The 17,016-nt window shown below is 28.7% G+C and overlaps 1 protein-coding gene across 5 annotated transcripts; it reads right to left on the bottom strand.

Annotated features, from left to right (window-relative positions):
- Positions 1-8,125: 8,125 nt before the first annotated feature.
- Positions 8,126-12,114, bottom strand: LOC120089422 (putative rRNA methylase YtqB). 5 transcript variants are annotated; one of them, XM_039046879.1, is made up of 7 exons: positions 11,868-12,114; positions 11,565-11,628; positions 10,765-10,957; positions 10,361-10,434; positions 9,984-10,139; positions 9,335-9,463; positions 8,126-8,745 (listed from the first exon to the last, which is right to left on the bottom strand). In XM_039046879.1, exons 1-6 carry the CDS (start codon positions 12,052-12,054, stop codon positions 9,340-9,342), a joined length of 798 nt encoding a protein of 265 aa, XP_038902807.1. In that variant the 5' UTR covers positions 12,055-12,114; the 3' UTR covers positions 8,126-8,745; positions 9,335-9,339. The 5 variants fall into 5 exon arrangements, with proteins under 5 accessions (XP_038902807.1, XP_038902808.1, XP_038902806.1 ...); XM_039046880.1 differs by having other exon boundaries at positions 8,126-8,352; XM_039046878.1 differs by having other exon boundaries at positions 8,126-9,463.
- Between the last annotated feature and the right edge of the window lie 4,902 nt (positions 12,115-17,016).

Below are 17,016 nucleotides of genomic sequence, written 5' to 3'. Positions count from 1 at the left end.
TATTTTTGTGTCCATTGGATATAATCAATCAATAGTATGATGACCCTTCACAAATCGCTCATAAGTACAATTGGACCAAATTACTGTTTTTTCCTTGTAGTTACATCTAACTCCTTAAGTACCACTGATCTCTCTAATGAACAATAAATCATAGTCCAACTATGACCAAACCCCTCGGAGCTAGGAGAAGGTGGCGCGCCACATTGTTTAAGCCCTGGAATCAGCCATTAAAGGAGCAATTTATCTACTTGCCCTAACATTGGGGAAGGAGTGAATTTCTTCTTATGTAGTTATGTTCGTAATTCCCCAATCAAATGAATCCCCAAAATGGTAGGCTTGTTGAATCGAGGATCTGGCCACTCTCACCCATACAAATCAAATGACCGCCTTCATAAGCAGGAATTCACAACTCAATTAGGATTCAGGTCATGTTACCTATGGTCATCCTAGTGAAATGTAAGTCTCTATTATGAATGCCGTTATATAATGAGACAAAACATTTCATGGTCTGGTCTTATACAAACTCCTTTGTATAGAATATCCCCGCTAACATGTCTCCATATGAATTATCAGGATCAAATCATTTGTAGCACTTTAAAACAATTGTACAATCTACAAAACGAGTCATACTCGTAGGACAAGGTATCAAGTCTTATCCATCTACTATAGACCATTTAGGTTATCACTTAAACATGACCCATCCATATGTCTCTATATACATTACAAGATAACCCAGGATGTTAGTTTATTGGTTTGTAGTTAATGCAACTAATTTTGAAATAAAACATCATATATTTTATTACATAAATAAAATGTTTGTACAATACAATTACAAACTATAGGACCCTATGAGATTTAGGGCATCAACCCCAATAATTTTAACTTACGACAAACCATTGGGATTTAAATTTCAATTTTTCTATAAATTATATAATATTAAAAAACAATAATTATATAATTTTTTTTAACATAAAACATGTTCATAAATAAATTAATAATAATTTATAATATTTAGTGAGTAACTACAATTAGTTTACAGTTGCTTAAATTAGAATCTAATTTCTAAATCTGCTACCAAACACATATTTTAAAACATCAAATACAACTCTAATTTCATTTAATCCTTTGTTTTCAAATTTATGTTTTCAGATTCTCTATCAAACAGACCCTAAGTTTCTCAAGTGAAGTGGTCTTCATTTGATAGTGGAAAGAGTACATTGAAAGTGAGCCTCACACTTAAGGGAAAACCGAGTGATTTCTTATTAATACACTTGTGCTTAGGGAGAACCTAAGTCACTTCGAGAATGAGTCTCACTTAGGGAGAGGGAAGCCTAAATGATCATTCATTAAGTTGAGTTTTGCATGGATCATTGTATTTATAATTCTTTTACATAGAAGTACTACGTTGGAATTGCTTAACTTCATATTAAGAAAAGAATCTTTCTCAAACACACTACCTCCTAAATGTAAGTTGTATATCGCCAAACTGAGTTAACAAATTGTATGTTATCTCTTTAAAATTGTACTTTATGACTTTTTGTTTGTCTTTACAAATGTGAACCTTGTGTGTATTAGTTAAATCTTTTTTCACTATGATACTAAAAAAAAAAAAAAAAGTTATTAATCAATCCAAATATTTTTTGTTTGGTCAGTCAACTTAATTGATTGGTTTGCCTTTGGAAAAAGATTTTATTCAACTTTCCTTGTCTTATTATCATGTGTTAATTCCACTATTAGGTACATTACTTACCCTCTTATTCATTCAAATCGCATTTTTATCATTAGACTAACCAAAATCCATTCTAAATATGAATGGTGGAGACAATATGTTTGACACAAAATAGATCCCCTCCAAGAAATAAATTGTCAATTGTAGTTATCTATTTCCAAAAGCTACCCTCTTGGATATGCAAAAAAAATTGGACTATTTACGTAATTTTTTTTGTGAAATCTCAATTCACTGAGCAGCTCAGTTGGCATTTATATGCATTAGCGACCATGAGGTCTGTGTTTGAATTTTTCAACCCCTATAATAATAATAAGGCTAATTATAATTTTAAAAAATTCTCCTAAACTTTATACTTAAAAAATATCCCTCAAGTTTCAAAAGTTTTTAAAATACTCTTAAACTTTAAAAAAGAGTTAAAAAAAAATATATACATATTGTTAGTTTTAGATGAAAAATGTTAAAGTTTTGTTTCAAAAATATACCTAAACTTTCAAAAGATTTTAAAAAATACCCTTAATTTAAAAAAAATATATTAAAAAAATACCTTCACCATTAGTACATGAATAGACTGTTAATACTTTGTTGCAAAAATAACTTTTGAATTTTAAAAAAGTTAAAAAATACTCCTATCGTTATCAAAAGACTTTTAAAAATACCCTTTAACTTAAAAAAATTTCAAAATTACTTTCACCATTAGTATATGAACAAATTGTTAATACTTCGTTGCAAAAGTAACTTTAGAATTTTTTTAAAAAAAAAGTTTTAAAATATTCATATCATTAATATGATGATCAATTTGTTTGAAGTTTTCTTAAGTACGAAAAAAATAAATTTTAAAACAATATAAATATCCTTCTTCTTTTTCATATAGATATTTTCATTTTTCTCTTAATTTTCCAGTACTCAACTTATACTAATATTCTCAGCAACTAAAATAAAAACCAAAAGTTTAAGTTAAAACATAAAATCTTACAAAATTCCAAAATCAAAATCTCCCTTTAAAACATACCAAAACGTTAAATAGTCGAATTAAAAAAATATAGTTGACTATTAACACACACACTCAACTGCTAACGTACAATTTCATTAAAACATTTAAGTCCTAAAATTCTTTGGTGTTTTTTTTATTTCTTTCTTCCTTATTATAGTCCATAAACCTTAACTGAAGTGTGTAGTTGTAATTATTTATTTATTTTAGATAAACGAGTGTCAAACAATTAACAAAAAGGGGAATAAGAGGTATTGAAGAAGGAAAAGGAGAAAAAATATGAAAAATAGAGAGGTTTGGTATTAACAATTTCTGTTCAATAACAACAAGGTTATTTTTTAACTTTTTTTAAAAAAAATTTAAGGATATTTTTGAAACTTTTGAAAGTTCAAGGGTATTTTTTACACAAAGTACTAACGTTTTCCATCTAAAACTAACGGTAAGGTATTTTTGAACTCATTTTGGAAGTTTAAGAGTATCTTTTTAAACTTTTAAAAGTTCAAGTGTATTTTTTATATAAAGTACAAAGTTTAAGGATATTTTATATAGTAATAATGATGATACAATGATAACGACGATGACGACGTGGAGTGATGACATAATACAAAACCAAAAGTTTAAGTTAAAACATAAAATCTTCATAAAATTTCAAAATCAAAAGCTCCCCTTAAATTAAAGCATACCAAAACGTTAAATAGTCGAATTAAAAATATATAGTTGACTATTAACACACACTCAACACACTCAACTACTAACATACAACTTCATTAAAACATTTAAGTCCTAAAATCCTTTGGTACTTTCTTTATTTCTTTCTTCTTATTATAGTCCATATATCTTAAATGAAGTGTATAGTAGTATTTTTTATTTATTTCAGATAAATAAATGTCAACAATCAACAAAAAGGGGAGTTAGAGGGTATTGAAGAAAGGAGAGGAGAAAATTATGAAAAATAAAGAAGTATGACGGTATTAACGATTTCTGTTCATATAATAGTTTTTTTAACTTTTTTTTAAAAAAATTAAGGGTATTTTTTGAGACTTTTGAAAGTTCAGAAGTATTTTTTTATACAAAATACTAATGTTTTTCATCCAAAATTAAAGGTAAGGTATTTTTTAATTCATTTTAGTAGTTCAAGAATATTTTTTAAACTTTTGAAAGTTCAAGTGCATTTTTTACCTAGAGTACAAAATTTAAAGGTATTTTATATAATGATGATGATGACGACGACGACGATGACGACGACATGGAGTGATGACATAATTTTGATAGCATTTTTCTTTGGTCCATTAAATTCCAAAGTAATTTCATAGTTGGTTATTTGTGTTAATAATATCTTCTTTGAAAATCAAAGATTCTATAATTTGAGTTGGAATTGCCAATATGAATGGTAGAGGTTGGAATCTTCCCCTCTCTAAAATGTTAAACTTAAAAAGATAAAAAAAAAAAAAAAACAAGAAAACAAAAAAGGAAGTTGACTTGAGTCTACAAATACAAAGTTTATTCTAAGATTAAGAATTTTTATTTTGGTTAAAAAATTACTTTGGACCTTTTAACTTTCATAGAAGCTAAAAAACCAATTTAGTTCTTTAAATTCATTTGTGATAGTTTGTTCTTTACTTTCACTTTCGTAACAATTAAGCATCTAAATTTTAGTACTCCAATAATTTAGTCTTTATTATGAAAATTATTTTAAGATTTTACAAAAATTTTCATATAGATATATCGATAAACTAATTAGGGACCCAATTCATTTATGAGCTACAATATGTTAATCGTTAAGATAAAAACCAACATTTAATTTTGATAGAATTTTTTTATGGCAAAAATTAAATTATTACAAATTTGAAAATACAGAAATTTAACAGTTATATATTAAAATACAGTGACAAAATATTTATAAAATAACAAATACAGAACTAAATGATTATATACTAAAGTTTGAGAATCTTAATTGTTATTTTTGTAAAAATGGAGAAACCAAAAGCGATTTCTAACTAACTTTTATTTAACATCAATTTTTCTAATGTTCCATTGTTAAATAATGTGAATTGTTCCTTTTTTTTAGGGAAAAAAAATATAATATTCACAAAAGATGACACTATGGTACTTTCAAACCAACAATATTTACATACACACGTGATCATTTTAAAAGAAATGGGTTATCAAAACATAATATGAACTATATAATTTTTTTTCTTTAGATAAAAGATGGTCTTTGAAACGACCAAGAAAATTAGTTTTAGACCCTTTTTTAACCCAAAAAGGAATGAGGAAAGAAAGAAACGAAACCCAATAAAGAAACTATGAGAAGAAATTATAATTTTTGCTTCTTCGTCTGTTGCGGTTTGAATTGACTTAATGGGATGCTTGTTTCATGAGAATTTAAGAATTTTTTATAGTGGACAATAGATTACAACATTCGTTTGCTATAATAGAAGATATTCGGATATCTAAACATGTCCTTATAGAGAACATTTTGAGAATTTTTTATGCTCTCCTAAAACATTGTTATCTGAATTTCATGTTGAAAGCATCCTCTTTTTACACTTTTAACTCTTCTTTTTAGTATATATATATATATCACTTTTTTATTTTCATTTTATAATTAAAATAAATATTGTCCACTATATATTTCATTCTCTTCGAATATATTGTAATTATTTCTTTTAGAAAGATATACAAATTCAAATTTAAATTAATATTTATTTTATTTAAAAATCTTAAATTAATGTATATTATTTTGTTGGAAAACAACAAAGAAAATAATAAAACTATATTAATTGAACAAAATAAATTTATAGAAATAAATATGTTATATACGTTCAAATAACATTAAATTAATTAAAAATTAATTAATAATCGTAAGGGCATTCTTGGAACATTAAGTAAATTTAAAACATTCTCAATAGAAATCCTACAAAACAAACATAGTTATCCAAATATTCCCATATATCTTCAGAAATATTCCTACAAAACAAATATGGTTATATAAGAGATGTCAGACATCTATAGTTTCGTATATCTATAATTTCGGGCATCTAAATATTTTTGTTTTCTACCTTTTGAAAAATCAAACAGGCCCAACGTGTTTAAAAACACTTAAAATGTCAATTGTCCAAACATGCTCTTAGAGTGAGATATTATTGCAATTTCGTTGCAAGGGGCCGGAAGGATTAGTTTCCAAGTATTTATAATTTCTTTCTTTTGGTTAAATTAAAGTATTTAAAAGGTCTATAAGACCCGTTTGATAACCTTATTGTTTTCTATTTTCTGTTTCCTGTCTCTTGTCTCCTATTTACTGTTTCTTGTTTTTTGTTCCCTATTCTTTAAGGATTAGAAATAGGAATATATTTGATAACTATCCTTGTTTCTCATTTATTAAAAAAAAAACAAAAAAAAAACTTGTTTGATAATTGTTTCTTTTTTTTTCTTTTTTTAATAAATAATAGAAAATAGAAAAGATATGTCTACATTAAACACACAAAAAATTATTAAAAGTTTATATCATCTAATACAAATAAGTATCGTTGCACAACTAAAAACAAGAACAAAACTGTATCTATTCTTTAAATATTGTCCAAATTTGATCAAAGATGTTATCTCTCACCTGAGCCATATGTAAATTATTTTGATTAAAAACAATAGTAACGTTTTAAATTATTTTAACCCACATCTAACTCAATTATACTACTTTACAAATTGTCTAGCAAATTCTGTATATCTTCAATAATCATCTATTCATTGTTAAAGTCATTGAATATTTTAGGGAGAAAAATTTATAATTGTAAAATTGTAACTGATTTTAAATGTAATAAAAATAAAATTGAAATTAAAATAATACATAAACATGCATATAAGTATAAAAAAATGCATCCAAAACACTTGAGCCACAACAAAGGGGTTGAATTGCATTCCAGGATAGCCTCCTCACCAACAAGAAGCCAGGCTGCGTTATTAAACTTCAAGGAAACAAAAATTAATAAAATAGAAACGAAATTAGGAGAAACTACTTTTCGTAGTTCCTTAAAATTTGTCCATTTCTTAAAAACATTTTTTGAATTTTAGAACAGTTATCAAACAAATTCTTTTCTTGAAAATGAGAAACGTGAACAAGAAACGGGAAACAAGAATGTTATCAACGGACTCTAAAATTTTACTTTTCACTTTTATATCTAATATGTTTCTATTCTTTCAATTTTATGTATAATAGATCTCTTGATATATTCAAAAAATTAAAAATTAATTGACCTATTAGACACAAATTCATGAGTTCAAGAATTTAATTTGTAATTTGACTTTTTCTATTAAAATGTTAATTGAACATTGATTTTAGTTCTTAACATTTTTTACGCTTATTCATCGATGGTTTGGACACTCACGGATTAAAAAAAATCTATAGTTGAATGTGTGTTTTGTCTTGTTTAGGATATTAAAATGCAATTTACAAGAGATGAGAAAGGGATCTCCACCTTTGGACAAAATTAAAAAATAAATTACTTTTTTAGTTGGACCCAATTTAATCATAGCGTGGTTTATGGATGAAGCAGATGCCTAAAAAGAAAACGTATATTAAATCTTTGAAAATAGTGTAAAATAAACATACCTCAATATGTTCTCTCCCCTAAAGTTTGACGTTTAAATCTTCATACCCTTCATGATATCGATATTTCTATCGACATTTTTGTTAATATCAATATTTTACACCTTGATAGTTCTTAAATTCAGGTGTTCTCTTATTTGCAATTATATCCTTGTTGATCGTAAATATTAAAACAAGTTGATAATAAACATATGATATAATACTTAATTATTTAAAATGTGTTTGGTTTAACTTTTCAAATGTCTAATTTGAAAATAAGTCATTTTCAAATAAATTAAAGTGTTTGATAACCACTCAAAATAACTTTTGAAATACTTTCAAAACATATTGTAAACGGTTTTTATCAAAAGAATTTTAAATGAAAGACTTTTTTGAAATTTTTTTTTTTTTCTAAACAGTTCAAACAGACCCAAGTAAAAATTCAAAGGAAACATTAAGCCGAATATGGAAGAACAATAAAAACCAAAGAAATTGCCAAATTATAAATTTAGAGGAGAAATTATAAATTTTCCTGGTCTAAGTAACAGAATTTCTTATCTAAATTTTCGTCATCCCAGAAATACGATATTATTTTTATTAGTCAATTTTAACCTACTTTAATGATGAGATTTGTAATTGAAAATTGTTAAAAGGGGCTTAAGCAAACTTTTTTAAACAGTAGACCAAATTGAAAAAATAATAATAAAATAAAAACAAACAAACAAGCATATTAGAAGCTAAAACAGGAGATTAAATCCATGATTAATTAACATAAAAGTGGCGGTACAACATAAAATTTAGTACACCGTTTTGTTTTTAGTATAAGTGGGATATAAAGATTTGAACCTCTAACTTTAATGAAAAGAATAAATGTCAATTATTGATGAGCTATAATATATTATAATTTATTGGTAATGAAGCTACATTACAAAATTGGTATGAAATTAATGCATGCCAACAGGGCTACCAAAAGAGGCAAGAGCAAGTGAAGCATGAGCATTGTCCCAGAAATGCCCTCTCAAACCAACTTCATCAACTGTCTCAACAAAATATCTAATGCAAAAGAATGATTACAATTTAGATAACCCACAGATTAAATCAATAGATTTGCATTGCTCAGATTAAACAATAAATTTAATGATAGGAACTCTACTGCTAGAAGGCTCTTCAAAACATGTTTTCCTTGGTTGATCAATGCTTTGGCCTCAATTGCAACAGGGCAGTTGGCAAAACCAGTATTTGTAAACTGTAACAAAAGTCTATAACAACCCCCCTTCCTATAATTCATATAATAAACAAAACCCAAGTCATTTTCATCAGTGAGTTCAAGAATACACAGACAGCTCTTTCTCCTGCTCTAAACTTGGTCGCTTTTCAGGAGAATGAAAAATCGAACTGGTATTGGTATGATGATTATTGAAGTTACACCAATGCTCGAACCAAATGCTTGAGTGACAAACGAATAAGAAGAAATAGTAAAGGCTAATTAACTGCATGAAGAATCTCAAGAACTAGCTGTGAAGGTTTCAATTTATAGACATAAGAGTTTAATTGTTGCCAAATTTCTATATGAAACCGTCATGATAGTTAAAGATGAGACAAGGATCGTGAAATACCGAATTATGGAATGAAAGAGCTTATTGAACAGTGGTTGTAGTTGCACAAAGCTACTTTGAATTTCATCAAGATAGTTGTTTAGAATATAGCAATAACTATGTCATATGATCTACCCTGATTTCGTGATGCCACTAAATCCAAATCGAAACATTAGGTTTTGACTTGGTCTAAGTAGAGACATGTCTACGTGGAAGTCTTCCTATCCAAGCCAAAAGGTGGCGTAACTTCGTAACATGACGAGGTTTATACTAGGCCTCCACTACATGGAGCTAATTCTTATATAATTATGCTAATAATTCTTCATTTTCTGAGAAAAATAATGATAATAACCAACATTCTTTCACTACACCATCTAGCATCATCAAAGAAAGAAGCTAGAAACAGTTTGGAATCGGATGGAAGAACAAAAAATGCTTACCACTTTCATCTCTTGAATAAGAACACAGGAACTGGAGCTAGTGGCCGGTTTAACATCTGAAGCTTACAACAAATCCAATTTTCAACAGCTAGGTCGCTAGAAAATTTTTGTATAGTCTCCAATTCTTCCCTAAACATTAGAAAATAAACCCATTACACATCAAACTAGAATGTCTGACAAACTCACAAGTATTCAGGCTAACTAAAATCAACTCAGTGTAGCAGAATACCAGTATAACAGCTCACATTAGACTATCCAAGCCATACCACTCACTGACGGTCCTAAATTCTTATATGACAGACATTGTAAGCATTCCCATGCCCACAACAATGTGTTTTTCCCAAAAAGTAATCCTCCACAATTTATTTTAAAGAAAGTAGGGACATGACAAGTTCAGAGATTGAATTTTACTACCTCTGTCCTCACTCCCCCCATTGAAATGGAAATAAAGCAAGCATCTAGCCCTAAAGTAACTCATTCCATCAACTTCTAAAACGATTTTTACCGATAAAAGAAAAAGATGAAATATGCACTTTCATCAAAATGATGATGAAATTTGCACCGGTTGACACATTCAAAGGTTTGTCCACAACAACGATAAAAGCATGGAATACAGTGGGAAGAAGAAAAGAAGGAGCAGAAGTATTACAGTCCACCAGGATGCCCCACATAAACCACAAGGCTGATAAGCCCTCCAGGTTTCAGAATTCTATGGGCAGCTTTAAGTGCTCGCAATGTTGTTTCTGACTTTGTAGTGATTGCTTTGTTACCACCAGGTAGGTAGCCTAGGTTAAATGCAACAAGCCTAAAAAATAGAGCATTAACTGGTATATCTAACCACAGGTAATCAATTTGTTTGAATTGTTTCTTTTTCTTCCTCAACTTTCTTAAATGATTGTTCAAGATTCAAGCTATTAGCGGGGGAGAGAAAAAAATAAAAAAGTATAGGTGCCAAATTGTCGATTACGATTGGCTTCATATATAATATGTCATTACATTACTAAGCACAAAATGTGGAATCATTACCTAACGGGAGAATCCTCTGGAATGACATCCTCCATTCTGCTGTGGCAAATGGAAGAGAGTTTAACAAGTTTCTTCTACATAAAACTAGAAACTATAAGCACTTCAACAAACATTTCTAAAGATAAATTACACAAATCAGAAGGTAAAGCGTAAAGTCATCTGTTCATCCCCATTCTTTGAAAGTGAATTGACAAAAATAAACCTTAAGAGCAGCTCAAAGTCGCAAATAATTGGATCACTTACAATCAGCATATATTGCCATGCTAAAGAAACTTTAGACTATATATTAAACCATCATAATTACAATTTTGGGCTATAGGCCGTAAGTTGGAACAAGTTATAGGCTGTATATGTACTAGATGTAAATCATGGATTCCTCTAAAATGTGATAGACTAAAGGATACCTCTTTTTCACTTAGTGACTCGTCCAGGAATGCAGAAGTATTTTCTAAAGCCTCTTTTTGAACATCCATTGCATAAACACGAGCAGAACCAGATTCATCTGCAACCATTTTGACCATAGCTCGAGTATCATAACCATTTCCACAAGTAGCATCTACCACTGTATCCCCTTTTCTGACGACATGTTTCCATACACTGATGGATAAAGAACAAGTAATAAATATCTAGCCATGAAATTACCTTGCAGTATTCCTCATCACAAAAACAGAAGGATCAACAACTAAAAAGCAAGAAATAAAAAATCACATTCTAAAAGATGGAAAAGGTTCTATGTATTTTGTATACGTGTGGCATATTGTGAGTACACAAGCTAAAAGATGGAACAAATGAAGTCCAAAAAAGTCCAAACTCTAGAATCAAACGGAAAACTAATGAGCAAGATGGGTTAAATTCCCACTCCATATTCCAAATATGATCAACCCCACACTGCCTATGATTATCAACTCACATTGATTGAAGTTAAATTTTGAGAAAGGGCTAGAAAAGCTGCAATAAACTAGTTACCCATCATACAAAATCTTCTGTTGAACAAATTTCTAGAAGCCATAATGCACTTCTGTGTTTAGAAAAACAAGACACGGGTTTGGGACTAATGCCCATACAGCTCATAGAGACCATTGCATTCAAAAACAGAGGCCATTGGAGCATAAAAGACTTAAAAAAAAAATAGAGAACATACCGCATATGTAAAAATGCACAAAAAAATTAGCTGATAAATGTAAATGATAATAAAAATACATACGAGTGAGCAACTTCTGTCGCTCTCTTCTTCCCAAAAAAGTAGCCGACCATGACATCCTCCAGTCCTAAATTACATCATCCACAGTTTCACAAGAACGTATCAAATTCCAATAGAACTCAAATGATGAAATACATTAACAACAATGTCCTCACTAAATCCTCCATATCAAACTAGCATACGCCAAATTATCTATTTCATGAACAAACAACCACCCCAAGAATCAAAATCAATACCCCCGAAAGGAAATATTACGTTTGTAATCAAATTTTGCAGACATAAATACAAAAAAAGTTGAAACTTAACCTTCCAAAGACGAAAAATCTTTCAACGACAATGGTGAATTGAAATCAATTTGATATTCAGAAGATAATCCATTTGACTGAATACGGTTAGCAGAGTAGCAAATATTTCTCACGTGTCTTTGACATCCTACGACTGGTTTGAAGGCAGCAACCGCCACCCATTTTGACCCAAATTTCAAAGATAACATTTCTCCCAATTCTATAGATTTCCTTCACCGGCGATTCCGTATGTGCAGTCGTCGGCGAAGGTTGAAGGAACGGAATGATGATTAAAATATGATTGGGCCAAGTTACATTCAGCCCACTAACAAGAATATGGCTTTGTGATTATTTATGGGCTTACCTTAATGGGCCTACTTGATCAACCGACATAATTTCGTAAAGAAAGAAAGGGAAGGAAATAGCAAAATCGGCATCTTGATTTTTGTAAAAAAAAAAAAAAAAAAAACGAATAATAAGATTTATGACAAAAATGTGCCGCGCACATGATATTTATTTTTCTAATCTCTAAATCGCTTTTGACATGATTGATAACAACTTTGTTATACCGTATATCAATTCTCAAAATATGTTGTAAATGGAATCGTCAATTATGATAGAAATAAATGTAATTAGAATCATCAGTTATTAGATTTCAACCTAACGATTTAGTAGATAAAGGTATTAGATTTTTCTACCATTTTGAAATTTGAATTGGCGGTTTCATATCATATTTGATTTGATTTAACCACTTTTCGAAAATATTCAGAATTAATCAATCTTTAATTTGTTTATCACCATTTTGATTTTAATTTATAATATATCTTTATATTTTTTTAATATCTTATTCGGTTTTTATTATTTTAAATTTGGATTTAAAAAATTTATTCTAATTAGGATTTTACTTTTTTTTTACATTTTTAATCATTTTTTTCATTACCATCTAATTATATTATTATATTCTTTTAATATTCTAGATACGTTTTTCATTTTATCAATATCTCAAGAAACGTATGTATTTGCTACAAACAAGCAACTATTCATTGTTTCAATCTTTACGCTTTTTCTATGACTCTACAACGAGTAAGGATTATTTTTTATGGTACATAGAATGAAAGTTACAATATCACGATTATTATGTTGTTGAGGTTTATATTTCATTAGATTCTTCGTTCCAACAATTTGTTGATTGTATTCAAGATGAGCTGTTGGATTTTTGAAGTTTGTCTTTCATCGTCTTTTATTTCCTCCTCCTCACCTTCATTACTATCCTATTCAATTGTAGTATTTGATGAATTATATTTTCCTGTTACACTATCAAACACACTATAATTAATCAATTGTATTAATAGAATGTACATATCATACCTTATATCCTCTTGTTCGGTTTTCCTCTTCTTATTCTTTCTATACATCCTTCAATTCCTTCTTCTTTCTCTCTGATTTCTTTTTCACAATCTGCGCGTTTATTTGATTTATAATGAACTCATATTGTTCGAAACAAGGTGATATTACCTTGCTTTTTGTTCTTTTTTTTTCGGTGTTACATTCGCTTCTTTTGTAGCTTCATCTCATTTGCTTTTCTTTGTATTTTTTGGATTATTATGTTTTGTTATTGTATCTCGTGTTCCATATTTATAACGACCCGACTTTTTGGAATGGGAATCGGCCTGCTACTATTGCATGCATAAATCTCAAAATGAAATTTTCACAAATTTTGACTAAATTCAAAGAATAAAATAATTTTGTATTATACAACTACAAAAATAAAATCTCTATTTTGGGTACCTCTAACTTTAATTTAAAATAAATCAAATAAAATATAAAAAAAAAAAAAAAAAAAAAACTAAATGAAATATTCAAAATATTTATAGGTTTAATTATAAAGCTAAAACTTGCAAACATAAGAAAAACATATGTGGAAGCATTGTCAAGTCCCGAGACTCGGTCACGGATTCCTCTTGTCATCGTTATGTCCTTTTCTTTACCTAAAAAAAATATAGATAAAAAAGTAAGTATAAAAGAATATCTAGTAAGTGACCCACTATTGGGTCCACTAGGTATACAGGTTAGTATCCCTATCAAGACAAAGGTATGCATCCCAACATAGGCATAAGGGACGAATCCGAAGACACATTTTCATAGGAAGTGACTCCGAGGAGACACAATAACATAATCGTAGGTGGCGATCCCATAAGGACGACAAGACATAGTCAGGAAATGAACACCGTCCGATAAGGGTGCTAACAGTCACCATCAATCCAACACGCAACATACATCACCTAAATTCATAACAAGCCATAGCATATTATAATAAACATAGTAACATATCTTATGAGTTTCCAAAATAGTCTCAACAATCATCCATCAATCAAACATAACATAACCTTCACATAATATCATATTTTTGTAACATTAACACACGTTTCCAGAACACCCTCAATAGTCCAAGGTTTTGCAAGTTATAGCAATTCAACCCATCAAAATAGAATCATACTTTCAGTGCAATCACAATCTTAACACCTATGAAACACAGATACTTCATGTGAGGCAAAGAATCAGTATCAGACACGTATCGGATAAGTATCAGACACGTATCGGATACTGATTCTTCCAGATACGATATGCGATTTGACGTATCAATACTTCTAGATGCTTTCCATATACGTATCTGACATGGGATTTGACGTATCTATTTCTATGCGTATTTTTTTTTAAGAAAAAAAGACAAGTAACTCTTCTAGTCTTTCCCAATCTAAAATTAGGCAACCTATTTAAAAAGCTCACTACTCGAGTCCAAAATTAAAAGAAAAAAATAAATAAATAACGGACCAAACTCTAGACTAGAATTATCTAATCTCCATCTTCACATTTGAGTCCCCACAAAGTCCACCAAAATAGCTTCGGTTAAAGGGCAAATCGGTAGTAAATCACTTACCTTGGAATTAAGTCAAAATAGCTAACAATTTAACTCGTAAAACCATGAATCCTGAATAAATCCAAAATATAAATTGAAATTAAATCCAATGTTTAAGGTAGTTATTCTGAACATATTTTTAAAATCTTGGGGACTAAAAGATACATTTTAAAAACTTGAGGACTAAATGCAGTCATTCTAAAAATTTAGGAACTAAAACGACATTTTTGAAAACTCATTGACCAAATACACATATTCTTCAAAACTCGTGACTAAAAAGATAATTTGTCCTAAAAACTATATTATGAAATTTGGTATTTTCTTTAGGTAAACATATCTATTATTTGTTAATGTTATCATTTTCTTTTTTACTTTGGTCCTAACCTTTTGAGTTATTTTTTTTTCCGGTTTGAAGAACTAATGCTTTAAAAGACTTGATTAAATGCCAAAATAAGATAGTTCATAATACTTGTACTATTGAATTTAAAATTCAATTTTCCATCTTTAGAAAAATTACTTAAATCTTTTTTAATTTTAAAATTAGTTGGTGATTTTTATTTGACATAAATTTAAAAATAATAACTAGGCCACTAAATAAACTTAAAGTTACAATACCTCATCAAGATTATGAGAAATTTGAAGAAGATTGATGAGAAGTTTGTGTGTGGACTTTTTGTTTGTATATATTTAATTCTTTAGCATTCAAAAACATAATTTCAATCCTTGAATTTTTGAATTTTTTAAATTTATAGATCTAATGGACGTAAATTAAAATTTGGAATTTTTTTTACATAGATTAAGATTTATAGCTAATAGAGCAATTATATTTTAAATTATTGAATTTGTAGTAGGTCTTAATACAAAAACTTGAAAGTTTAGAGACTTATTAAATATTTTTATAGTGTACGGACAAAATAAATGGAAAACTCAAGCTTCAATGAACAAATTTATAATTTAGCCTAAATGTTTGTATTGACCAACTGACAACGAAACTTGTAAGTTGTAAAAATTTTGTTCTCATTATGATATGAATCGTCCAAGACATCAAATTATTATTTATATTTTATTTCATTAATTTAATAAAATTTTAGTATTTTCCAATTTTATCCCTTTCATGATATTTTAAGTAGGGGTAGTTTCATTTTACTACGATGCATTAGAGTTTTTATTGAAAGACTATTTGAAATCTTGCCTTTAGGTTGTTCGGGGAGATTATGATGAAATAAGTTTTAGTCTTTCAACTTCTTCTTTCAAGATTAGTCGGGAGAACTTTTTGAATTTTGCAATTCATGTATTGAGTTGCATGTGAATAGCATTCAAGTGAGATTGATCATCTATCTTGTGCAATGTTCAAATCTTGGGCCACAAAACTTATTCTTGTCTCAAGATATTTGATCTTAAAGCAATCCGTGTCTAACCCAATATTTAGGAACGAAACCGAGTTGATTTGGGGAGTTTTAATAATTGAGAATTAGGGATTCTCATCCCAAAAGAGATTTCTAAATCCAATTCGTTAGGGTTTTCATATCACATTAGGTTATTCTTGTAGCTTCCACAACCCAATACGATTGACCCCATTCCTGTTAAAATGCAAGATATGTAAACAAAGTCCCACAATAGTTAAGGAAGAAAAAGAGATCCATGATATATATAAGTATAGACAATTATCTTCATTAGTATGAAATCTTTTGGACAAACTAAGCCATCAAGATTTATGGCCAAAGTGAACAATATCACACAATTGTGAATATAGGGGAACGTTTTGTTGTTTTTACCGATTCCTCCGCTCTTTTTTTTTTCTTTTGCAAAATATTCCTCCACAATTTTCTTCTCATTGTTTCTTTACTCTCTTGAAATTTTTATCTATAAGTCTGTCTCTCTTTCGACTTTTCTAGTTTTTTTTTCATAGCAAAAAATAGTTGATTTTTATCCATACATGCCACATTTTATTTAAAAACTCTATCACTTAAATGTATTTACTCCTCCATTCAATGTCATTTTATTTTACTTGTAACTTTCAAATTTACTCCTCTATTCAATGTCATTTTATTTTACTTGTAACTTTCAAATGCACATAAGTTTCTTAAAATGAAACAAAATTCAAATCTTGATCAACTTCGTAAAGAATTTAGATGAGAAATTACATAAATTTATTTCTAAAATTACACCTGTGGTGTTTTCCAATTCGTTTTTATTTTATATATTTATTCTTTATCATATTTTAGCCCACAAAAAAAAAAAAAAAAAAAAAAAA

This window comes from Benincasa hispida, chromosome 10, assembly GCF_009727055.1.
Source record: "Benincasa hispida cultivar B227 chromosome 10, ASM972705v1, whole genome shotgun sequence".
Lineage (NCBI taxonomy): Eukaryota > Viridiplantae > Streptophyta > Magnoliopsida > Cucurbitales > Cucurbitaceae > Benincasa > Benincasa hispida.
This window is presented reverse-complemented; position numbering and strand designations above follow the sequence as displayed.